We start from the raw sequence: 26,625 nt of genomic DNA on the forward strand, positions 1-26,625 counted from the left end.
CAACTTGAAAGTGTCCAGAATGCAATGATTTTGATGGTAATATAAAGGAAGTCCGTACGTAATAGAAGGACACAACTCTTTAAAGCTGTGATAAACACACAATCCCCAGAATTTAAGATTCAATAAGACAGAGACCATTGGTTGGATCAAAATAAGTCCTCAAGCACACTGGGAAAAAGGAGTCATTAGGTATTCATGTTACAACAAATCACTGCGTTAACAGGATAACAATATTTGTAGGAGAGAAAGAGCAAGGATGGGGCAAAAATGCCAGTTAGTCATTCTGTTACCCAATTTCAATCTTCTCATGTTCGTTTCTACTTTCAAGTACTTAACACTTCCTTAAATGTAAAAATCTGGTTGAAATATACTTTCTCAAGAATGTATTTTCAGAAAATGTGAAAGAATCTTTTCTTCTTGTGAGTCTGTCTTGGTGTCTCTCTGTAGACATTTTCCACCTTGTAAGTTTGTCTAGCTGTCTATCCATAGCTTGTCTATGCTATAGATGTATTTCCATGAATTGGAACTAAATCCATTAATAGCTTTTAGGAAATACTGACTGATTTCTCTCCTTTCTGTGAGAGTTCCTTCTAAGTTTTAATGCTGCTTGAAAGCTTTGAAGATCTATTTACACTTGTATTGGAATACTAACCTACAAACAGGACTGCCATACGTTCATTTACGTAACGTTTATTCCAATATCCTTCCAACTACACTTGCACTTCCTCAGGCAAAAAGAAGAGGATATCTAAAGCATTTCAGATCACATGACATTACGCCACCTTCAAAAGTTTAGTAATACCAAAAAGATCCTGAAATGCTGTTAAGTGAAAAGCAGTTTGGAGATTAAGAATAAGGGACGGTTACATCTCCATTCATATCCTCGACAGCATTTTTAGCATCTGCAGCGTTCTCAAAATACAGGCAAAGCATTTGAGCTTGCTGATTTCCCCTTCATCTCACAGAAGAACTAAATTATGTGAAAATATCTTACATTTATATAATGGACTCAACGGAGTACTAAGAAACCAAAAACGAAATTGCATTTCACATCATTACTGTGATTCTTACTACTATGTCATCTCAATCGTCAGCCTATTTTATTCCAATTTGTTCTCCACCTCCACAACACACTTACTTTTGCTCATTTTCCTTTCTCAGCAACAGGTGACCTTTACCACAGACCCTTCACCTGCTGCCATGAGAATTTTCCCAATATGAAATATAAACTTGAAAATTACAGTTTAATAACAAATAACTATTTCAACTTATGTCTTCAGTAAACATATTAACTATACATTTACTTTGGAAAAGTAGACATAAATAGCACCGACATATTAATGTGTATGTATATGCATATATACACACGTATACATACATACACACATATATATACACACACACATACATACAACACACATAAACACACACACACACACACACACACACACACACAAACAAACATATGTATAACAGTTGCCTGCCAATATGGGAACATATTTCCCAAATGTTGCTTTAAGCGTCTTTTCATTGGTTTCTAAATGGAGGCCTCCAATGTTAAGCTTGGCAGGCCGATCTGCTTCCGTCAGTTTGCTGTAAATGGTTTAAAAAAAAAAAAAAAAAAAAAAAAAGTCTATATTTAGGTAATCATAAATAAGCCAAAAAGATAAAATTTTGTTACACACTCTGTTGAAAACTCAAGTGAGATTCCCTTACAGAGGCTGACAGCTTTCTAGTAATTCTTCTTTTTTTTTTCATGAAATGACCGTGACTTTTACAATGCAAAACTGGAGATGTTTACTGAGCACATGCATTAAGGGATCAAACACGAATTCCATTATTCAAATTCTGTGAAAAGTTTTCCAGGATTAAAAATAACACCTCAGAATAAATTAACCCACCACACACTCTGTAGGATAATGTAGCCCAGCTCTGTCTTACAATTTATTGCCCTTTTCATCTTTGTATTCACATCATTCATTTATTTGTTTCAGTGTCCCAAGTTATATGAAAGAATGTGTCATCTAAAAAAATAACATTCTTTGTTCAAAGTGACCTGCCACATTACTTGTTATGAATTGTTTCTTGCTTGTTCTGCTAACACTTACATAAAACGTCCAAGCTACTTGGGAGGCTCAGGCAAGAAAATCACTTGTATCTGGCGGGGGGTAGAGATTGTACTGACTGAGATTGCACTACTGTACTCCAGCCAGGATGATAAAAACTCCATCACCATCATCGTCATCCTCGTCGTCATCCAATAAAATATAAAATAAAATAAATCCTTATGGAGCAAATTAACCCGTCACATTTCTACCCTACAGTGCATTGTACTGGTGTTCTCTATTATGCCCGAACACATAAATCATTCTCTTGTAAAGTCACATTCGCACTTACGTTTACCGAGGCATTGTTCACAATAGCAAAGACATGGAACCAACTCACATGCCTACCAGTGATCCCCTGGAAAAAGACAATGAGGCACATACACACCATGGAATAGTAAGCATAACCATACAAACGATGCGTTTCTGTCCTTTGCAGGGACATGGGTGATGCTGGAAAGCATCATTCTCAGCAAAATAACACCAGAACAAAAAGGAAAACACTGCATGTTCTCGCTCTTAAGTTGGGTGTGAACAATGAAAACACATGGATACAGGAAGGGGAACATCACACACTGGGGCCTGTCGGTTGGTGGAGGGCTAGTGGAGGGATAGCATTAGGAGAAATACCTAATGTATGTGACGGTTGATGGGTGCAGCAAACCACCATAGCACGTGTATACCTAGGTAACAGAACTGCACATTCTGCACGTGTACCCCAGAGCTTAAAGTATTTTAAAAAAAGAAATACATATAGACATATACTCTACGTGTATTAAAATATAAACAATGCATAAATTTCATCTCTATGCAAATACACATATAAATACAGATACATGTATTGTATATGTTTACGAATACTTATATTTTTAAATCCATCATATAGATTACATGGTTTATACATACATTAAATTATAAGATATGAACTTCAAAGTGTAAGTTATACTTTTCTATGACATGTAAATTCCATATTACTTGATGGACAGTAAAACATTTTACATGGCATATATTTCATGAGTTCCATGTAACACTGAGGCATAAATAATGGGAACTCTGGTGAAAAGAGTGAAATCAAATAGTAGAGGGAATTTAGAGGAAAGCTCTAAACAAAAACAGCCTACATACTCAGGATCATTACCTGAATATTCCTTATGCCCTCAACCAAGTAACTTTAGGTAAGCACAACTTATACAGTCACATGAAAGGAGTGAGTGTATCGTCTCCTCTGCCATTCCGTTTGTTGAAGCGTCATCATTTGTTTGGTCTCTCTGCTTGATTCTGATACTCACTTGCAGCTTACAGTTTGTTCTCCCAGTAGCCAGAGTTACACTCAGAGTAAAACCAAAAGGATAGGTCTTTGATCTCACTCAAGCATTTTCCTTCATTCTTGTCTTGCCACATGATGGGAGTATGACTCCTTGCTTCATTCTAGTCTCAGAATTATTTCAATGGTTATTATCTCTGCCTAGAATTATCTTCCCCCATCTATGTTCCTAGATTACTTCCCTAATAATAATTACTGCCGCCCTGAGACTTTGGTAGCCTAGTGACTCTAACTAGTGATACTACAGTCTTGGCAGGCTATCATAAAACACCAGAGGAAAAGAAAAACAAAAATTTTGGCTTCAGCCTTCTCAAATATCTCTGAATATACTTTCAGCCTTCTCAAATATCTCTGAATATACCTCCAATAAATACAGTTTTTCTACATAACAACCGCTTTCTACTTAATTCCTGAAGTAATTCTTGGTGTTGGATTCATTTCATTCTTCACATTGATTCAAAGCGTATATGTAACGTGAAGGCGAATTCAGAATTTCATGTGTCAGCAAATAAAATGTTCAAAATGATGCAAAATACAAATGTGAAATTGTATTTGTGAACTTCACTATTCTTTCAAATTATATTTAAATACCTACCCACTCAGACAATTTTTTCTAACTATCTGCATGTTCTCCTCAGGTGGGAAAAAAGGTATCAGAGTTCTTGAATAATTTATGAAAGACAAAATGACAATACTATACAAGGTTTAACCTATTCACAATACTGTATTCAGCAAATGGGAACATTAATTTTAAAATGAGTAAGTAAACAAAATATATGATTTTAGTAATTCTAAAATATCTGTACAGGAAGAACACAGAAGAGGCCTTAACATACATAAACGAACAACTGAGGCTGGGCACGATGGCTCGCCCCTGGAAGCCCAGCATTTTGGGAGCGTTTGGATCGCTTGAGGTCAGGAGTGCAAGGCCAGCCTGAAAAACAGGGTGAAACCCAGTCTTGACTAAATATACAAAATTTAGCTGGACATTGTGTCATGTGCCTACAATACCAGCTCCTCAGAAGGCTGAGGCAAGGGAACCGCTTAAAGCTGGGAGGCAGCGGTTGCAGCGGGCCAAGATCGTGCCACTTCACTCCGGCCTGGGTGAGAGAAGGAGACTCCATCTCAAAAGAAACACACACACACACACACACACACATACACACACACACACACGCACACACACATCCCAAAAACTAATGAAGCAAATAAAGTGTGTTTTAGAAAAAATGCTCACAGGAAACTCACATACCCAACAGAAAAAAAAAAAAAAAAATCCTTTAAAACAAAAGTTCCAGGAGGGGCACATAAGAAAAAAAACTTAACATTTGCATATACAGTGCAAATAGTAACCTGAAAAGAACCACGGGGGAAGAAACTCACAATTTACAACTAAGTGCTCTAAAAGACGTTGAAAGTCCCTCTCCACGTCCATGTATTGCAAACTTGATCCTAAAAACTGACAGGAGCAGAACAATAAAAATACATCTGAAAAGTGGTAAAACACTTCGGGTCTCATATAAGAATTGTAATGGAAAATGCATCAGTCTGCAGTTTTTCCATACATTTATGAACAAATTACATGTTTTCATACATCAATTTGCTTTTCAGTATTCCAGGAAATTAAGTTCTATATTAATAGTAAGCAATGTTAACTAAGCAGGTGTTTACGAAGGTAACTGACACTGGGTGTCCACAACATCATTCAGGTGGGCCTTAATTCCCAGCCAGTTTCCCTCCCTGGTCACATATTGAGGTTTCCCAGCCATTCTGCGATCTCTAATTGCAAAATGAAAGGAGGCAGTTACAAAACGTCCTGCAGTGCTTCAGCCCATTAACATGAAATACCCAGGACGGGTAAGTTGGGAGGCAGAAACCAGATTGCTGTTTGCTAGGTGCTGAGAGAAGGGAGAAAATGAAAGGAACTGCTTAACTGGTAGTGCGGTTGTAGTTTGGAGTGATGAAAATGTTCTGGAAGTAGATGGAGAGAGTTGTTGCACAGCACAGATTGTGTTACATGCCAGGTAACGATTTCCATTAAAATGTTTAATTTTGTTACGTGAAATTCATCACCACAACAAAAGTCAACTATTTTTCCATTTTTCCTCTACCTATCCTTCGTTGCGTAACCCTCATCTCTTGGTGACACACGGTCATTTCTCTGGGAAGAGCCTGGCTCTCTGCGTGAAGGACCTCCTTCCTTTTAATTTTCTCATCCAGGTGACATGGGACATGTAACGTTAAAATGATTTAATATTGTGTAAAGATCTCAAAATCTGAAACACAATTTTTTCTTGTCTAAAACAACTTCTCAAAATTATTTCTGGTATGATTCTGTCCTTCTTTCCCTTAATTGCTAGACATTCATGACAACTTAAATATTTCTTCCGGCTTTGGATAATCCCATGGCTCCACAAGGCCAGTTCTACTAATGAAGCTGAAGGCAGACATTAATTTGTAAGAAAAAGTTCATTTTTAATTGTTATTTATTAGTTACTTAAGGTTTTTCTTTTCATATGAATTACTGATGACTACTAATGATGTAGGGAAAACAGGTAAAACCATGAAAGTCTTCGCTGAATATAAAGTTTACATACGTCGTCCTTTCTCAGCTGAAGAAGGTAAATTTTCCCATGTTCTTCAATCCGTCTCACACACACAAAGATTGCTGCCTTTGAATGACTGCACGCTAAAATTTTACAGAAAAGCGCTCCCTCATCTCTAAGCGATTGGCTCTAGCTTAAATGTTGGCAAATTAACATGTACTAGTGCAGCTCTTCTCATGGTGACCAATATTTATTTTTACTGCAATTAGCAATACACTTAAAGGGGTCATTACAATGATGTACCTGTTTCAAAAATAGAAAACCTCCTCCTTTAACATACTCTTCACATGCTAATTCCTAGAGGTCAGTCTTTCACCTATGATGTGATCGCTGGCTAGTCTTCTAATGGAAATGTGCTAGCTTGTGTATTCTGAAATCAATAAATATTTAACTCTTCATCGATACTCTACACGTGAAATGTAAAATCGAAAATGTCAGGCTTCAGTTTCCTCCATATGATGATGGAGTCCTTGGTGAGAATTTTAATTTGTTCTGTTTAAATTTCTTTGCTTAGAACTGTTACTTTATTGTCTTACATTCTTCTGTTGAGGCGGCAATCTTACCCTTCGCATTCTCAGCAATGTGACTTCTTTTTCAATTCTGCGTTTCACCTCGTGCTGCTTAGAACTAAATTCCCTCCTCAAATAATTTCAAATTCTACACTAAGGATGTAGTGTTAAGATTTCAACATCCCTGTACAATCTGAATGACTGCACACATCCCATATATTTACACCCCCCACATATTTCTATACACCATATCTTACTTTACACCCCCCATGTATTTCACAACTCTGCACTTTTGTGGGATGCACTTAACTTAAAAATCCTGGCCTCCTTCAAGTCTACCTTTCAAGCGTTAATTTTATTAATCAATATTATTTAATATCAGGGATTGCTTATTTGCAAAATGCTCTTTTACTTCTTAGTATCCTCGCATAACCAATGAGAATGCCTTGCACGCAAGTATTACTGAGGTCTCAGAAACTGGATGGCCAGGCACAGTGGCTCACACTGTGAGTCAGTGTGGAAGACTGAGGCAGCTGGACTGCGTGAGCCCAGGGCTTTAATGGCGGCTATGGCAATGTAATGAGATCCTGTCTCTACGAAAATAAGAAACAAGAAAAACAGATTTAGCTATGTGTGGTGGTGCATGCCTGCAGTCACAGCAACGCAGCAAGAGCTTGAACCCAGGAATTTGAGAGCGTAGGGAGCTATCATTGCACCAGCGCACTCTGGGCTGGTGAGAGCAAGACTCCAACCCACAAAGAAACGGAACAAACAATTTTTAGATTGGTGTGCCGGGCGAACACTACCAAGGGACCAAGGAGATGGAAGAATTCCTTAAATTAAGAAGCCTTCTATCAAACAATACCGCTAGGAATTTTAGGAGAAATTAAGAGGAATTCTCCAGCAAACACGAGATTAAAACTAATGTTTTCTCACAATGTGAACCCCGGCACTTCGGGAGACAGAGGTGGGTGGATCATGTCGTCAAGAGATCAAGACCATCCTTGGCAACATGGTGAAACCGCATCTCTACCAAAAATACACAAATTAACTGGGCCGGGTGGCATGCGACTGTAGTCCCAGCTACTCGGGAGATTGAGGCAGGAGAATCGCTGGAACCTGGGAGGCAGAGGTTGCAGTGAGCTGAGATGACCCCACTGCACTCCAGTCTAGCGACAGAAGAAACCCTGAAACATAACACAAGAATCGTTTTATTGGTGTGAGAGAGAGATGTGGGATAAATGCAGAGTGAAGAGAGAGCAGAATTTGATCAGTTAAATAGGTAAATACAATCTAGATAAGGACAAAAATATATTAGGAGAAAAATGATAAATTACTGTTCCTATAATTCTGCTATGAGGAAAGCTGTATGGAAACATATGATTAGGGTCCACGAAATTCCATTCAAAGAAACTTAAATATTTACAAATCAAAAAATGACACTTCAGAAAAGTATGTTATCTTTAAAATTTGTATCATAACATACAATTCTTACAAATCCATTATGAAATATTAATTTTAAGAGTAGGCTATGTTCAATTTTAATAATCTTTAAGAATGGCCCATTTAACAACATGAAAATTTTCATATAGCTACAAAAAAGGTAGATATATTCTAATGCCTTGGTGTTGTCACAGGTAAGGAAATGCATATTCTCATACATGGCAGAGTAGTATTAATCTGCCCACTCCAGATCAATTGAGAAAAAAGTTACCACGTAATTATGTGCCTTAGAATGGAGCTACTCAGGAGGCTGAGGGAGGAGAATGGCATGAACCCGGGAGGCGGACATTGCAGTGAGCCGAGATGGCGCCACTGCACTCCAGTCTGGGTTACAGAGCGGGACTCCGTCTCAAAAAAGAAACAAGAAGAGTGGAGCAGACAATGCAACTTCAACTTTAGAAAACATATCTGATCAATTCCACATGTGGTTGTTAAAACTCAAATGTTAGATTTTTGAAGGTGGGTTGCTAGAAAATACAATTGAGATACAGAACCAGCACTCAAAGGCCTCGAAATTCCCAGCCCTAGGCTGCTTGCCTGGCCTCCTCTCTGTTCCCTCTCTAATGCCGTCCCTCCCTCCCTGGAGTAGAACTGCAATGGATTGAGCCATAGGCCCTGGCTGATGATCTGGGGGACTGCAGAAGGGGGTCCACCGTAGGTCAGGTCGCGGTTCAGAGCCCATTCCCCAGAGGCCAAGGAATGACCAGTGAGGTCCTTTCCCATGATGCACCTGCCACGGGAACCCTCCTCAGCAATCTTGCCAAAACCCCGGCAGTCATTTTTAGCCCAGCAGCTGAACGAGCTCAGGTAGGCAATGTTCTGCCTGCAGCTGGAGGCTCTATCTTTATGATCCCGGAACCACCGGACTGAAGTGCAATGAGACACCCCGTTCCCTGGGGGGAGAGGAGCCAGGAAGTTTCATGCCACACAGACCCTCCCACACACCAGCTCCCCTACTATGCTGGGAGGCACTCCTTACCAAGGATGCCAAAGCAATAGTCCTTCAGGATGACTTTCACTGTGGAAGTTAAAGTTGTGACAAAAGGAAATCTTCATTCAGCCGCCAGTAACTGGGGATGACTGAGTTCCTCCACCTGCCTGGCCAACAAGGAGAAACGGGATGGACTCGAAGCGACCATTTCACCTAGCTGGACTGAGGTGGCCTGCTAGCTGGAGTGAAGCATGAGTTTCCCATTCCCAGCTCTGCCACTGAGACACCGCGGGCCCCAGGGAGGCCTCAAACGGACTCAGACACTGGACCCCTCCCGCAGACCCAGGCTCCCCAGCCTGACCTGCACATCCATCGTGCAGCAAAGCAGGACTTCACCATGGTTTCTGACCCAGGACAACAACTGAGTGTGCCAAACAATTTACCTCTGGTCAAGGAGCCTCCAGACGACTCGTTGAGCAAGTCTCGTGACACCCTGCAATTTTCAAGAGCACAGAGAATCTGGAGCATCTGGCCTGTCGCCCTCGCTTGTTGCTTCTCTGTCGCTGTCTGTCGAGGAGGCAACCTCACAACTGTGGTGGTTTTTGGGGTGGGGAGAGCCAGGCCAAGAAACCTGCACTAACTAGGGAAAGGAGACAGAGGAAGTGGTTGCGGCCGAGGGCGGGGGGGGGGGGTGATATAAGGCGGCTGCTTCCTCAGGGTTCAGGAGCCGCAGGAGGCCCTTGTGTGCTGGATGTTGGACACGCTCTGCTGACGTCCAGGTGTGTGGTGTCCTCTTGTCCTGGGCTTCCTGACGGGTGGGCCTGTCCACCTGAGGGAAGCCCTGTAGGTAGAAGGGGCTGCAGGGTCGTGCCTGGCGCTCCCTATGGGAATGGCTTGGGTGCAAAGGAGGTTATGTATGCTCAGGGCCTACACCCCTTTGGGTCCAGCGCCAGCAGGGGGGAGACAGGCGCTTCAGCGCTATGGGAGCCTCTGGGTCGGCAAGGCAGTGCACAACGGTGTGCACGCTGGCTGTCCATGGCCAGCCCTGGAGGCTGGCCTCCGGTACGTCTAGGGCATAGGACGGGAGCCCCTTTGGAATGCTCCTTTCCGTACAGCACCCTCCGGGAGGAAGCCTGCTACGCGGAGTCTGTATTGTCATAGACCTGCCAGAGGGCGTGCCGGCCTTCTGGCCTCTGGAGCAGACGAATTCCACCTCAGCCTAACCAAGAGACTTTCCTCCCACGCGCCCGCCCAGACCCACTTTCCCCAGGCCGCCTCGGCTGCCCTCGCCCCAGCAGCCAGAGAGACTTCTCCTCTGGATCTGCAGTATTCCATTCCATCTACCCGGCCTGCCCAGTGAAGTGAGATGTTTCATACGTGCCGTGTGGGTCAATGGCTTGCCACACTCAGGATGTCAGTGAGGGCACAGGGCTTCCATGCCCAAGATTCCAAAGGCCACGCAGCCCGCGTGTGCCTGGATGCAGCGCTACCTGGCGCAAGCCCCGAGGGCTTCTCAGAGGAGGCATAGCTCGGGAGGTTGGGACTGCAGGCCAGCCTAGGTTGCTGCTGCCCGGGGAGACGCCCACCGCCCTCGCACTGACTGGCCGCCAGGGGAGAACCGCGGTCTTGGAGGGGCTCCTGGTGCCCTTTGGTCTCCATGTCTTCCCGCGGCTCCCTGCGCCCTTTGCGTGCAGTCCCTTAGGGGGCGCCTGCTAGCCCGGCGCATGCGCCCTGAGGGCCCGCCGTCCCACCGGCTGCGGTGAAGGGCAGCGGCAGGGTTCCTGCGGTGAGGGTCCGGCAGCACAGGCGGTGGTCAGTGGGAGTCCGAAGGGGGGCACCGTCTTCAGGATGGAGTCTCTACAGGAGGGGGAGGCCGGGGCGCAGAGCGAGCAGGTAGCTTTGGGGGAGGAGGCGGTGCTGGGAGCGGATGACATAATGGCGGAGGTGGAGGTGGTGGCCCACCAGGAAGCCGACGAGAAGCGGCAGGAGCAGGTCCAGCGGGCACAGCCTGGCCCTGGGCCCATGAGCCCAGAGTCTGCACTGGAGGAGCTGCTGGCCGTTCAGGTGGAGCTGGAGCCGGTTAATGCCCGAGCCAGGAAGGCCTTTTCTCAGCAGAGGGAAAAGATGGAGCGGAGGCGCAAGCCCCACCTGGACCGCAGAGGCGCCATCATCCAGAGCATGCCTGGCTTCTGGGCCAATGTGGTATCCTTTGCAGTGTTTCTTCTGCTTTGCCAGTTGAGAGGTGCTCTTGGGAAGTGTAAGGAACTTACGGGCGGCTCGGCGTCGATGTGACCATTTGGGGAACACGGGTGAGTTTCCACAGACAAATGTGGCTGAAGAAAGCCAGAGCAGACACGGGTACTATTTTCCTGCGTGCGTGAGAGAAACGCTTCATGGTGCCAAGCAGCAGACGTTTGGGGCATCTTTCTGAAGAGCAGAAGCGAGTTCTCAGCAGAACACGTGTTGCTGTGAATCAAGCTGTTGTTAAGGGACTGTGACTGCTCCGCCTTGCCAGTCCGATCTGGGACTGGGCTTCTTCGGGTATGAGCAGATTCTGCCAGGCCTCAGACACCGGCAGTTCTCTGCATATCGCCCCTCCCCGTGTCAGTGCGGTCAGCCTCACAATGATACACCCCTCGGTGAAACCCGAGAGGTCTGAATTCAGGGGGAGGGAGAGGAGAAAGGGAGGTCATTCATGGATGCAGATCGGAAAAAATCCCCTAGCCGCCCCTCTGGGTGCTCTTAGGCCTTCCCCGTTGCTTCTAGCTTTTCTTTCCGTTGCATCTCAAGGCTCTTTGACCTCAATCAGATTGCAAACCACCCTCAGATGTCGGCCCTGATCACTGACCAAGATGAAGACATGCTGAGCTACATGATCAACTTGGAGGTGAGGCCGGGAAGACTAAGGCTGGAGGGTTGAGTGGGGGAGGCTAAGGGAGATAATTTATTCCTGCAAGCAACAGTGGGCACCTCAGCCAAAAAGGTGTTTAAGCTTTCTCCACCTTGTCCGGACAGGTGAAAGAAGCGAAGCATCCCGTTCATCTCTGCCAGATCATGTTGTTCTTTCGGAGTAACCCCTACTTCCAGAATAAAGTGATTACCAAGGAATATCTCGTGAACGTCACAGGTGACAGGTGGCTCCCAGGATGGGTAGTGGAAGGAGGAAGGTGGGTGGATCAGTGCCAACGTGTTCCAGCCCCCTTACCAAAACATCCTCTGTCTGTAGAATACAGGGCTTCTCATTCCACTCCAATTCAGTGGTGTCAGGATTATGAAGTTGAGGCCTATCGCCGCAGACACAACAACAGCGGTCTTAACTTCTTCAACTGGTTTTCTGACCACAACTTCGCAGGATCCAGTAGGATTGCTGAGGTGGGTCCTTGCTGGGGAACATGAGGAATGACCCCGGTGTGTTCCCAGCTGCTTGGGTCACCAGTCTGAGCTCTCATGAGGCCTTTTCCGGTTGATTCCCCTGACAGATCCTATGTAAGGACCTGTGGCGCAATCCCCTGCAGTACTACAGGAGGATGAAGCCACCTGAAGAGGAAACAGAGATTTCAGGTGAGCCGTACAGTTGGAACTGGAGCTGTCTGATACCCAGGATAAGGGTGTTGACACACCTCTCTATTCAGGGAGCCTGGAGGCTCATTTCAGAAATGTAGAACCTGGGGGTCCGTCTTATCCATGTCGAAATTCCTTGAGAGGAAGACACAGCATGACAGAATCCAGGACATTCATGGCATTGGGCTGAAAAAGGCACATGAGACACTGCGCTGCAAAGCGGGTTATAACTGTGGAGTCTTAAGCCCGGGGAAGCATAGTGCGTGTCCACACTCACTGAGAAGTAAAGCCGAGTTATTACCTTCAATCTGTGGCACTTGGTTCCATGGCCGTCAACCCGACGGGGAGTCGTCTTACCAACCCCTAAAGCTTGGGCTCCCGGAATGTGCCTGGTTGTCCTCCTTGCCACAGACCACAAAGGACTGTTTAGATCGATGGATTTCCTTAAGCTATTACCCCATCGGATTTCCGTGTGCTTTTAGTGTACAACGCGTCTTGTTAGCTGACTCCTGTCACAGAGAATACTGGAAATGGGGCAGGTATTGCAGAGAATAGTTTGTAACACATGCACGGTAGGAGGAAGTTGAAGAGATCACAAAAGGGGAAGGGGTAGTCTTTTCTCAGCAGGCCGTAAAATTAAAACATTTTAAATGGTGGCTCAGAGGAGATGCATTTTGACATGTGTTTGTGTTTCTCTAGGGAACGCGCAGATGTTGGGTTGAATATGATGGAGCATCGGACACAGGTGCTGTGTTCACCTAACACGGCAGAACTCCTGAAAACTTACTACAGTATGCAGGATGTCAGTACTCAGCATGGTCTTGTGCACAGGAACTAAAGGACAAGCAGATCCAGTCACAGCAAATGAAGACAGGAAGCGGGGTGGGGGAATTGAATTGTATGGAATAAAAAATAAACAGTATTAAGGATGTGTGGCTCTGTGTGTGTGTGTGTGTGTGTGTGTGTCTGTGTGTGTCTGTGTGTTTGTGTGTCTGTGTGTGTGTGTCGCTTGATCCCCTGGATTCCGCTGTCCTAATGAATTGATCAATCTATATGTTTGATTCTCTTCATGAAAATGACCAGTCTGTGTGGGAGCTGGGCCTCTGAATTTGTAGAGTGAATTGGTGTGAAATGTTTTGGGATTCTTTCTATAGGACAGAGTTGGGGAGGTACAAGAAACAGAAGACAGTTAAGTTGACAGCTTACTTCATCCTATGGAAGCAGAGATAGTTCAATGACATTGGGTGATGGACACTGAGATAAACAGGGCCCAGTTTGCTGGGGTAAGGTACCTGCAAAATCCTTCATTTTGGGTATCATCAGACACATTAAGATAGCACAGGATAATGGAAATGTTAACGTTATCTTTCGTGTCGAATTCACAGCTTATTTTTCTTTAAAGGCGAATGCATAATCTTTTTCTGGGACAATCAGCCTCTCAGGACTTCTCACACAGCAACGTGAGAAGAAATGAGCACATGAGGTATATGGAAGCCTTATGGGAAAGGTTTCAGAGGCATATGAGAAGACATTCAGGATACGCCCTTTTTTTTTTTTTTTTTTTTTTTATTCTGGCGTAGGTGACTAAGGCAAAACACAAACATGCAGAAGTGAGGGGAAAGGTGGTGGATTTGTGGAATACAAGATTGCCTGAGGATCCATGCCTGGACTGTCTGTCACTTGATGACCCAGAATATGGACGATGTTGTTGATGTTTACATCTTTAGCTGGGTTAAGCTTTTCTCCAAGATGCTTCCTTAGGTGAGGAGGCGAAAAAATGTACGTAGCTAACACCAATGCGAGTGCATTTTGTGCATTTTTTTCTTTACGATTTTCCTTAAATTTTTATTAAAGCAATGACCTGGTCTATTAAATATAATACTATAATGTACAAATCAAACCTGGACACTTACCATAACTCTGATATGTAAGAAATTCCTCTTGGATGGTCAGAATGATCTCTACCACGTCCCCCAACGTTGCCGTCACGGTCACTACATTTACGACAGGTTTGCTACGGTCAGCAGGAACATCTTCAGAAAACTATTTGACAGAACCGGAAACTATTATAGTACCTATATCCTCCAGAGGAATGTTCATCCCGACTAGAATAACCATAATCATGGTATCCATAACCTCTAGGTGGTGGACCATCATCCCTGGTGTCTCAGGAACTCGTATGAATTCTGCTTCCGTAAGTTAAAGCAACAAATTCTAAATTATCAACTTCTCGTATCCCAAACATAACTAACTTACAACTTAAACACAATAAAGGACCAAACACACGAATAGTTGTTTCTCCAAATACTATATGCAAATGCTCAAAAGGCACATGGAAGAAATCATCATAATTAGTTATTCGGAAAATGCATTTCAAAACCAAAATGAGATAGCATACTTCACACACACTGGAATGGGAATACATTTTAAAAAGCAGGAAATATCAAGTGTTTGACAGGACGTAGATAATTTGGAACCCTGACACAATGCTAGCTGGAATGGAAAATGATGCAGCTACTATGAAGAAATGTGGTGGTTCCCCAAGAAAATAAACACAATTATCACAGGACCAAGCAATTCCATTCGCACATACTGAGAAATGAATAAGGGTGCCCAGACAAATAGGTATGTAGAAATACAGTGGTGGAAACAACCCAAATAAAATAATGGGTCAGCAGCTTGTGTAAGGAAAGAAGTGCTACAATGTAAACGATCCTTCAGGGCATCGTGCAAAGGAAAGGAGACAGTTATAAAAAGTCCTGTATTGTTTGAGCCCACCAACATGAAATACCCGGAACAGGTACCTTCAGAGGCAGAAAACAGATTGCTGTTTGTTAGGGGCTGAGGGAAGGGAGAAAACGAAAGGAACTGCTTAACTGGTAGTGGGGTTGTAGTTTGGAGTGATGAAAATGTTCTGGAACTAGATGGAGGTGGTTGTTGCACAACACAGGTTGTATTAAACGCCACTTAACTATTTACCTTAAAGTGTTTAATTTTGTTTTGTGAATTTCATCACCACAACAAAAGTCAACAATTTTTCCATTTTTCCTTTGCCTATCCTTTGTTGCGTGTAACCCTCATCTCTTGGTGACACATGGTCGTTCTCTGGGAAGAGCCTGGCTCTCTGCGTGAAGGACCTCCGTGATTCTCTCATCCACATGACATGGGACATTTAATGTTAAAATGATTTCATATTATGTAAAGAACACAGATTCTGAAACACAATATTTTTCTTGTCTAAAACCACTTTTTACAATTATTTCTTGTATGACTCTGTCCTTCTTTCCCTAAATTCCTAGACTTCCGTGACAACTAAAACATTTCTCCCGGCTTTGGATAATCCCATGGCTCCACAAGGCCTGTTCTACCAACGAGCTGAAGGCAGACATTAATTCTTAAGTCAAAGTTCATTTTTAATTGTTAGTAACCAGTTAGTTATTATTTTTCTCAGATTACTATACATAAGATTTTTTCCATACCTACAAGACCAAGCAACTTTCAGTTTCTACTAAAACTTAAAATATAAAAGTATAACTGTGAACAAAAAAATGGACTTTCTGCTATGTACCAGGAAGTGTGCTAGACGTAAGAGAAATAAAAGCAACAAGGAAAACTTAAATATGTACTTAAGTCAATTTAACGATCAACACATTAATACATGGTACAGTGAGGACAAAATACCCACAATTTACAGTGAAGAAAAACATGTAAAATGTAAGCTGTTTTTGAAGCATAAATGGCTATTTGTGAGACACACGCTGGGAAGATTAACTCTCAAGAAGTCCAGCAAAGCACGTTGGTGATAGCATAAAGAGTAACGGGAACTAACAGGAGATTGGGGTGATGCTGTAAAACAGAACAACTTGAAAGTGTCCAGAATGCAATGATTTTGATGGTAATATAAAGGAAGTCCGTACGTAATAGAAGGACACAACTCTTTAAAGCTGTGATAAACACACAATCCCCAGAATTTAAGATTCAATAAGACAGAGACCATTGGTTGGATCAAAATAAGTCCTCAAGCACACTGGGAAAAAGGAGTCATTAGGTATTCATGTTACAACAAATCACTGCGTTAACAGGATAACAATATTTGTAGGAGAGAAAGAGCAAGGATGGGGCAAAAATGCCAGTTAGTCATTCTGTTACCCAATTTCAATCTTCTCATGTTCGTTTCTACTTTCAAGTACTTAACACTTCCTTAAATGTAAAAATCTGGTTGAAATATACTTTCTCAAGAATGTATTTTCAGAAAATGTGAAAGAATCTTTTCTTTTCTTCTTGTGAGTCTGTCTTGGTGTCTCTCTGTAGACATTTTCCACCTTGTAAGTTTGTCTAGCTGTCTATCCATAGCTTGTCTATGCTATAGATGTATTTCCATGAATTGGAACTAAATCCATTAATAGCTTTTAGGAAATACTGACTGATTTCTCTCCTTTCTGTGAGAGTTCCTTCTAAGTTTTAATGCTGCTTGAAAGCTTTGAAGATCTATTTACACTTGTATTGGAATACTAACCTACAAACAGGACTGCCATACGTTCATTTACGTAACGTTTATTCCAATATCCTTCCAACTACACTTGCACTTCCTCAGGCAAAAAGAAGAGGATATCTAAAGCATTTCAGATCACATGACATTACGCCACCTTCAAAAGTTTAGTAATACCAAAAAGATCCTGAAATGCTGTTAAGTGAAAAGCAGTTTGGAGATTAAGAATAAGGGACGGTTACATCTCCATTCATATCCTCGACAGCATTTTTAGCATCTGCAGCGTTCTCAAAATACAGGCAAAGCATTTGAGCTTGCTGATTTCCCCTTCATCTCACAGAAGAACTAAATTATGTGAAAATATCTTACATTTATATAATGGACTCAACGGAGTACTAAGAAACCAAAAACGAAATTGCATTTCACATCATTACTGTGATTCTTACTACTATGTCATCTCAATCGTCAGCCTATTTTATTCCAATTTGTTCTCCACCTCCACAACACACTTACTTTTGCTCATTTTCCTTTCTCAGCAACAGGTGACCTTTACCACAGACCCTTCACCTGCTGCCATGAGAATTTTCCCAATATGAAATATAAACTTGAAAATTACAGTTTAATAACAAATAACTATTTCAACTTATGTCTTCAGTAAACATATTAACTATACATTTACTTTGGAAAAGTAGACATAAATAGCACCGACATATTAATGTGTATGTATATGCATATATACACACGTATACATACATACACACATATATATACACACACACATACATACAACAACACACATAAACACACACACACACACACACACACACACACAAAACAAACATATGTATAACAGTTGCCTGCCAATATGGGAACATATTTCCCAAATGTTGCTTTAAGCGTCTTTTCATTGGTTTCTAAATGGAGGCCTCCAATGTTAAGCTTGGCAGGCCGATCTGCTTCCGTCAGTTTGCTGTAAATGGTTTAAAAAAAAAAAAAAAAAAAAAAAAAGTCTATATTTAGGTAATCATAAATAAGCCAAAAAGATAAAATTTTGTTACACACACTCTGTTGAAAACTCAAGTGAGATTCCCTTACAGAGGCTGACAGCTTTCTAGTAATTCTTCTTTTTTTTTTCATGAAATGACCGTGACTTTTACAATGCAAAACTGGAGATGTTTACTGAGCACATGCATTAAGGGATCAAACACGAATTCCATTATTCAAATTCTGTGAAAAGTTTTCCAGGATTAAAAATAACACCTCAGAATAAATTAACCCACCACACACTCTGTAGGATAATGTAGCCCAGCTCTGTCTTACAATTTATTGCCCTTTTCATCTTTGTATTCACATCATTCATTTATTTGTTTCAGTGTCCCAAGTTATATGAAAGAATGTGTCATCTAAAAAAATAACATTCTTTGTTCAAAGTGACCTGCCACATTACTTGTTATGAATTGTTTCTTGCTTGTTCTGCTAACACTTACATAAAACGTCCAAGCTACTTGGGAGGCTCAGGCAAGAAAATCACTTGTATCTGGCGGGGGGTAGAGATTGTACTGACTGAGATTGCACTACTGTACTCCAGCCAGGATGATAAAAACTCCATCACCATCATCGTCATCCTCGTCGTCATCCAATAAAATATAAAATAAAATAAATCCTTATGGAGCAAATTAACCCGTCACATTTCTACCCTACAGTGCATTGTACTGGTGTTCTCTATTATGCCCGAACACATAAATCATTCTCTTGTAAAGTCACATTCGCACTTACGTTTACCGAGGCATTGTTCACAATAGCAAAGACATGGAACCAACTCACATGCCTACCAGTGATCCCCTGGAAAAAGACAATGAGGCACATACACACCATGGAATAGTAAGCATAACCATACAAACGATGCGTTTCTGTCCTTTGCAGGGACATGGGTGATGCTGGAAAGCATCATTCTCAGCAAAATAACACCAGAACAAAAAGGAAAACACTGCATGTTCTCGCTCTTAAGTTGGGTGTGAACAATGAAAACACATGGATACAGGAAGGGGAACATCACACACTGGGGCCTGTCGGTTGGTGGAGGGCTAGTGGAGGGATAGCATTAGGAGAAATACCTAATGTATGTGACGGTTGATGGGTGCAGCAAACCACCATAGCACGTGTATACCTAGGTAACAGAACTGCACATTCTGCACGTGTACCCCAGAGCTTAAAGTATTTTAAAAAAAGAAATACATATAGACATATACTCTACGTGTATTAAAATATAAACAATGCATAAATTTCATCTCTATGCAAATACACATATAAATACAGATACATGTATTGTATATGTTTACGAATACTTATATTTTTAAATCCATCATATAGATTACATGGTTTATACATACATTAAATTATAAGATATGAACTTCAAAGTGTAAGTTATACTTTTCTATGACATGTAAATTCCATATTACTTGATGGACAGTAAAACATTTTACATGGCATATATTTCATGAGTTCCATGTAACACTGAGGCATAAATAATGGGAACTCTGGTGAAAAGAGTGAAATCAAATAGTAGAGGGAATTTAGAGGAAAGCTCTAAACAAAAACAGCCTACATACTCAGGATCATTACCTGAATATTCCTTATGCCCTCAACCAAGTAACTTTAGGCAAGCACAACTTATACAGTCACATGAAAGGAGTGAGTGTATCGTCTCCTCTGCCATTCCGTTTGTTGAAGCGTCATCATTTGTTTGGTCTCTCTGCTTGATTCTGATACTCACTTGCAGCTTACAGTTTGTTCTCCCAGTAGCCAGAGTTACACTCAGAGTAAAACCAAAAGGATAGGTCTTTGATCTCACTCAAGCATTTTCCTTCATTCTTGTCTTGCCACATGATGGGAGTATGACTCCTTGCTTCATTCTAGTCTCAGAATTATTTCAATGGTTATTATCTCTGCCTAGAATTATCTTCCCCCATCTATGTTCCTAGATTACTTCCCTAATAATAATTACTGCCGCCCTGAGACTTTGGTAGCCTAGTGACTCTAACTAGTGATACTACAGTCTTGGCAGGCTATCATAAAACACCAGAGGAAAAGAAAAACAAAAATTTTGGCTTCAGCCTTCTCAAATATCTCTGAATATACTTTCAGCCTTCTCAAATATCTCTGAATATACCTCCAATAAATACAGTTTTTCTACATAACAACCGCTTTCTACTTAATTCCTGAAGTAATTCTTGGTGTTGGATTCATTTCATTCTTCACATTGATTCAAAGCGTATATGTAACGTGAAGGCGAATTCAGAATTTCATGTGTCAGCAAATAAAATGTTCAAAATGATGCAAAATACAAATGTGAAATTGTATTTGTGAACTTCACTATTCTTTCAAATTATATTTAAATACCTACCCACTCAGACAATTTTTTCTAACTATCTGCATGTTCTCCTCAGGTGGGAAAAAAGGTATCAGAGTTCTTGAATAATTTATGAAAGACAAAATGACAATACTATACAAGGTTTAACCTATTCACAATACTGTATTCAGCAAATGGGAACATTAATTTTAAAATGAGTAAGTAAACAAAATATATGATTTTAGTAATTCTAAAATATCTGTACAGGAAGAACACAGAAGAGGCCTTAACATACATAAACGAACAACTGAGGCTGGGCACGATGGCTCGCCCCTGGAAGCCCAGCATTTTGGGAGCGTTTGGATCGCTTGAGGTCAGGAGTGCAAGGCCAGCCTGAAAAACAGGGTGAAACCCAGTCTTGACTAAATATACAAAATTTAGCTGGACATTGTGTCATGTGCCTACAATACCAGCTCCTCAGAAGGCTGAGGCAAGGGAACCGCTTAAAGCTGGGAGGCAGCGGTTGCAGCGGGCCAAGATCGTGCCACTTCACTCCGGCCTGGGTGAGAGAAGGAGACTCCATCTCAAAAGAAACACACACACACACACACACACACACATACACACACACACACGCACACACACATCCCAAAAACTAATGAAGCAAATAAAGTGTGTTTTAGAAAAAATGCTCACAGGAAACTCACATACCCAACAGAAAAAAAAAAAAAAAAAATCCTTTAAAACAAAAGTTCCAGGAGGGGCACATAAGAAAAAAAACTTAACACTTTGCATATACAGTGCAAATAGTAACCTGAAAAGAACCACGGGGGAAGAAACTCACAATTTACAACTAAGTGCTCTAAAAGACGTTGAAAGTCCCTCTCCCACGTCCATGTATTGCAAACTTGATCCTAAAAACTGACAGGAGCAGAACAATAAAAATACATCTGAAAAGTGGTAAAACACTTCGGGTCTCATATAAGAATTGTAATGGAAAATGCATCAGTCTGCAGTTTTTCCATACATTTATGAACAAATTACATGTTTTCATACATCAATTTGCTTTTCAGTATTCCAGGAAATTAAGTTCTATATTAATAGTAAGCAATGTTAACTAAGCAGGTGTTTACGAAGGTAACTGACACTGGGTGTCCACAACATCATTCAGGTGGGCCTTAATTCCCAGCCAGTTTCCCTCCCTGGTCACATATTGAGGTTTCCCAGCCATTCTGCGATCTCTAATTGCAAAATGAAAGGAGGCAGTTACAAAACGTCCTGCAGTGCTTCAGCCCATTAACATGAAATACCCAGGACGGGTAAGTTGGGAGGCAGAAACCAGATTGCTGTTTGCTAGGTGCTGAGAGAAGGGAGAAAATGAAAGGAACTGCTTAACTGGTAGTGCGGTTGTAGTTTGGAGTGATGAAAATGTTCTGGAAGTAGATGGAGAGAGTTGTTGCACAGCACAGATTGTGTTACATGCCAGGTAACGATTTCCATTAAAATGTTTAATTTTGTTACGTGAAATTCATCACCACAACAAAAGTCAACTATTTTTCCATTTTTCCTCTACCTATCCTTCGTTGCGTAACCCTCATCTCTTGGTGACACACGGTCATTTCTCTGGGAAGAGCCTGGCTCTCTGCGTGAAGGACCTCCTTCCTTTTAATTTTCTCATCCAGGTGACATGGGACATGTAACGTTAAAATGATTTAATATTGTGTAAAGATCTCAAAATCTGAAACACAATTTTTTCTTGTCTAAAACAACTTCTCAAAATTATTTCTGGTATGATTCTGTCCTTCTTTCCCTTAATTGCTAGACATTCATGACAACTTAAATATTTCTTCCGGCTTTGGATAATCCCATGGCTCCACAAGGCCAGTTCTACTAATGAAGCTGAAGGCAGACATTAATTTGTAAGAAAAAGTTCATTTTTAATTGTTATTTATTAGTTACTTAAGGTTTTTCTTTTCATATGAATTACTGATGACTACTAATGATGTAGGGAAAACAGGTAAAACCATGAAAGTCTTCGCTGAATATAAAGTTTACATACGTCGTCCTTTCTCAGCTGAAGAAGGTAAATTTTCCCATGTTCTTCAATCCGTCTCACACACACAAAGATTGCTGCCTTTGAATGACTGCACGCTAAAATTTTACAGAAAAGCGCTCCCTCATCTCTAAGCGATTGGCTCTAGCTTAAATGTTGGCAAATTAACATGTACTAGTGCAGCTCTTCTCATGGTGACCAATATTTATTTTTACTGCAATTAGCAATACACTTAAAGGGGTCATTACAATGATGTACCTGTTTCAAAAATAGAAAACCTCCTCCTTTAACATACTCTTCACATGCTAATTCCTAGAGGTCAGTCTTTCACCTATGATGTGATCGCTGGCTAGTCTTCTAATGGAAATGTGCTAGCTTGTGTATTCTGAAATCAATAAATATTTAACTCTTCATCGATACTCTACACGTGAAATGTAAAATCGAAAATGTCAGGCTTCAGTTTCCTCCATATGATGATGGAGTCCGTGGTGAGAATTTTAATTTGTTCTGTTTAAATTTCTTTGCTTAGAACTGTTACTTTATTGTCTTACATTCTTCTGTTGAGGCGGCAATCTTACCCTTCGCATTCTCAGCAATGTGACTTCTTTTTCAATTCTGCGTTTCACCTCGTGCTGCTTAGAACTAAATTCCCTCCTCAAATAATTTCAAATTCTACACTAAGGATGTAGTGTTAAGATTTCAACATCCCTGTACAATCTGAATGACTGCACACATCCCATATATTTACACCCCCCACATATTTCTATACACCATATCTTACTTTACACCCCCCATGTATTTCACAACTCTGCACTTTTGTGGGATGCACTTAACTTAAAAATCCTGGCCTCCTTCAAGTCTACCTTTCAAGCGTTAATTTTATTAATCAATATTATTTAATATCAGGGATTGCTTATTTGCAAAATGCTCTTTTACTTCTTAGTATCCTCGCATAACCAATGAGAATGCCTTGCACGCAAGTATTACTGAGGTCTCAGAAACTGGATGGCCAGGCACAGTGGCTCACACTGTGAGTCAGTGTGGAAGACTGAGGCAGCTGGACTGCGTGAGCCCAGGGCTTTAATGGCGGCTATGGCAATGTAATGAGATCCTGTCTCTACGAAAATAAGAAACAAGAAAAACAGATTTAGCTATGTGTGGTGGTGCATGCCTGCAGTCACAGCAACGCAGCAAGAGCTTGAACCCAGGAATTTGAGAGCGTAGGGAGCTATCATTGCACCAGCGCACTCTGGGCTGGTGAGAGCAAGACTCCAACCCACAAAGAAACGGAACAAACAATTTTTAGATTGGTGTGCCGGGCGAACACTACCAAGGGACCAAGGAGATGGAAGAATTCCTTAAATTAAGAAGCCTTCTATCAAACAATACCGCTAGGAATTTTAGGAGAAATTAAGAGGAATTCTCCAGCAAACACGAGATTAAAACTAATGTTTTCTCACAATGTGAACCCCGGCACTTCGGGAGACAGAGGTGGGTGGATCATGTCGTCAAGAGATCAAGACCATCCTTGGCAACATGGTGAAACCGCATCTCTACCAAAAATACACAAATTAACTGGGCCGGGTGGCATGCGACTGTAGTCCCAGCTACTCGGGAGATTGAGGCAGGAGAATCGCTGGAACCTGGGAGGCAGAGGTTGCAGTGAGCTGAGATGACCCCACTGCACTCCAGTCTAGCGACAGAAGAAACCCTGAAACATAACACAAGAATCGTTTTATTGGTGTGAGAGAGAGATGTGGGATAAATGCAGAGTGAAGAGAGAGCAGAATTTGATCAGTTAAATAGGTAAATACAATCTAGATAAGGACAAAAATATATTAGGAGAAAAATGATAAATTACTGTTCCTATAATTCTGCTATGAGGAAAGCTGTATGGAAACATATGATTAGGGTCCACGAAATTCCATTCAAAGAAACTTAAATATTTACAAATCAAAAAATGACACTTCAGAAAAGTATGTTATCTTTAAAATTTGTATCATAACATACAATTCTTACAAATCCATTATGAAATATTAATTTTAAGAGTAGGCTATGTTCAATTTTAATAATCTTTAAGAATGGCCCATTTAACAACATGAAAATTTTCATATAGCTACAAAAAAGGTAGATATATTCTAATGCCTTGGTGTTGTCACAGGTAAGGAAATGCATATTCTCATACATGGCAGAGTAGTATTAATCTGCCCACTCCAGATCAATTGAGAAAAAAGTTACCACGTAATTATGTGCCTTAGAATGGAGCTACTCAGGAGGCTGAGGGAGGAGAATGGCATGAACCCGGGAGGCGGACATTGCAGTGAGCCGAGATGGCGCCACTGCACTCCAGTCTGGGTTACAGAGCGGGACTCCGTCTCAAAAAAGAAACAAGAAGAGTGGAGCAGACAATGCAACTTCAACTTTAGAAAACATATCTGATCAATTCCACATGTGGTTGTTAAAACTCAAATGTTAGATTTTTGAAGGTGGGTTGCTAGAAAATACAATTGAGATACAGAACCAGCACTCAAAGGCCTCGAAATTCCCAGCCCTAGGCTGCTTGCCTGGCCTCCTCTCTGTTCCCTCTCTAATGCCGTCCCTCCCTCCCTGGAGTAGAACTGCAATGGATTGAGCCATAGGCCCTGGCTGATGATCTGGGGGACTGCAGAAGGGGGTCCACCGTAGGTCAGGTCGCGGTTCAGAGCCCATTCCCCAGAGGCCAAGGAATGACCAGTGAGGTCCTTTCCCATGATGCACCTGCCACGGGAACCCTCCTCAGCAATCTTGCCAAAACCCCGGCAGTCATTTTTAGCCCAGCAGCTGAACGAGCTCAGGTAGGCAATGTTCTGCCTGCAGCTGGAGGCTCTATCTTTATGATCCCGGAACCACCGGACTGAAGTGCAATGAGACACCCCGTTCCCTGGGGGGAGAGGAGCCAGGAAGTTTCATGCCACACAGACCCTCCCACACACCAGCTCCCCTACTATGCTGGGAGGCACTCCTTACCAAGGATGCCAAAGCAATAGTCCTTCAGGATGACTTTCACTGTGGAAGTTAAAGTTGTGACAAAAGGAAATCTTCATTCAGCCGCCAGTAACTGGGGATGACTGAGTTCCTCCACCTGCCTGGCCAACAAGGAGAAACGGGATGGACTCGAAGCGACCATTTCACCTAGCTGGACTGAGGTGGCCTGCTAGCTGGAGTGAAGCATGAGTTTCCCATTCCCAGCTCTGCCACTGAGACACCGCGGGCCCCAGGGAGGCCTCAAACGGACTCAGACACTGGACCCCTCCCGCAGACCCAGGCTCCCCAGCCTGACCTGCACATCCATCGTGCAGCAAAGCAGGACTTCACCATGGTTTCTGACCCAGGACAACAACTGAGTGTGCCAAACAATTTACCTCTGGTCAAGGAGCCTCCAGACGACTCGTTGAGCAAGTCTCGTGACACCCTGCAATTTTCAAGAGCACAGAGAATCTGGAGCTTCTCTGTCGCTGTCTGTCGAGGAGGCAACCTCACAACTGTGGTGGTTTTTGGGGTGGGGAGAGCCAGGCCAAGAAACCTGCACTAACTAGGGAAAGGAGACAGAGGAAGTGGTTGCGGCCGAGGGCGGGGGGCGGGGTGATATAAGGCGGCTGCTTCCTCAGGGTTCAGGAGCCGCAGGAGGCCCTTGTGTGCTGGATGTTGGACACGCTCTGCTGACGTCCAGGTGTGTGGTGTCCTCTTGTCCTGGGCTTCCTGACGGGTGGGCCTGTCCACCTGAGGGAAGCCCTGTAGGTAGAAGGGGCTGCAGGGTCGTGCCTGGCGCTCCCTATGGGAATGGCTTGGGTGCAAAGGAGGTTATGTATGCTCAGGGCCTACACCCCTTTGGGTCCAGCGCCAGCAGGGGGGAGACAGGCGCTTCAGCGCTATGGGAGCCTCTGGGTCGGCAAGGCAGTGCACAACGGTGTGCACGCTGGCTGTCCATGGCCAGCCCTGGAGGCTGGCCTCCGGTACGTCTAGGGCATAGGACGGGAGCCCCTTTGGAATGCTCCTTTCCGTACAGCACCCTCCGGGAGGAAGCCTGCTACGCGGAGTCTGTATTGTCATAGACCTGCCAGAGGGCGTGCCGGCCTTCTGGCCTCTGGAGCAGACGAATTCCACCTCAGCCTAACCAAGAGACTTTCCTCCCACGCGCCCGCCCAGACCCACTTTC

The 26,625-nt window shown here is 42.6% G+C and overlaps 2 protein-coding genes across 2 annotated transcripts in view; both read left to right on the forward strand.

Annotated features, from left to right (window-relative positions):
- The window catches only part of LOC126947204 (uncharacterized), a 279,674-nt gene that overhangs the window by 112,554 nt on the left and 140,495 nt on the right, over positions 1–26,625 (forward strand). The window lies entirely within an intron of this gene.
- LOC126947175 (testis-specific Y-encoded protein 2-like) lies at positions 10,703–13,468 on the forward strand. The gene is given in 7 exon segments (XM_050777901.1): positions 10,703–10,735; positions 10,737–11,180; positions 11,788–11,865; positions 11,994–12,105; positions 12,205–12,350; positions 12,458–12,539; positions 13,239–13,468. Coding segments are annotated over 7 exon segments (918 nt in total). The 3' UTR covers positions 13,262–13,468.

Source organism: Macaca thibetana, chromosome Y (assembly GCF_024542745.1).
Source record: "Macaca thibetana thibetana isolate TM-01 chromosome Y, ASM2454274v1, whole genome shotgun sequence".
NCBI lineage: Eukaryota > Metazoa > Chordata > Mammalia > Primates > Cercopithecidae > Macaca > Macaca thibetana.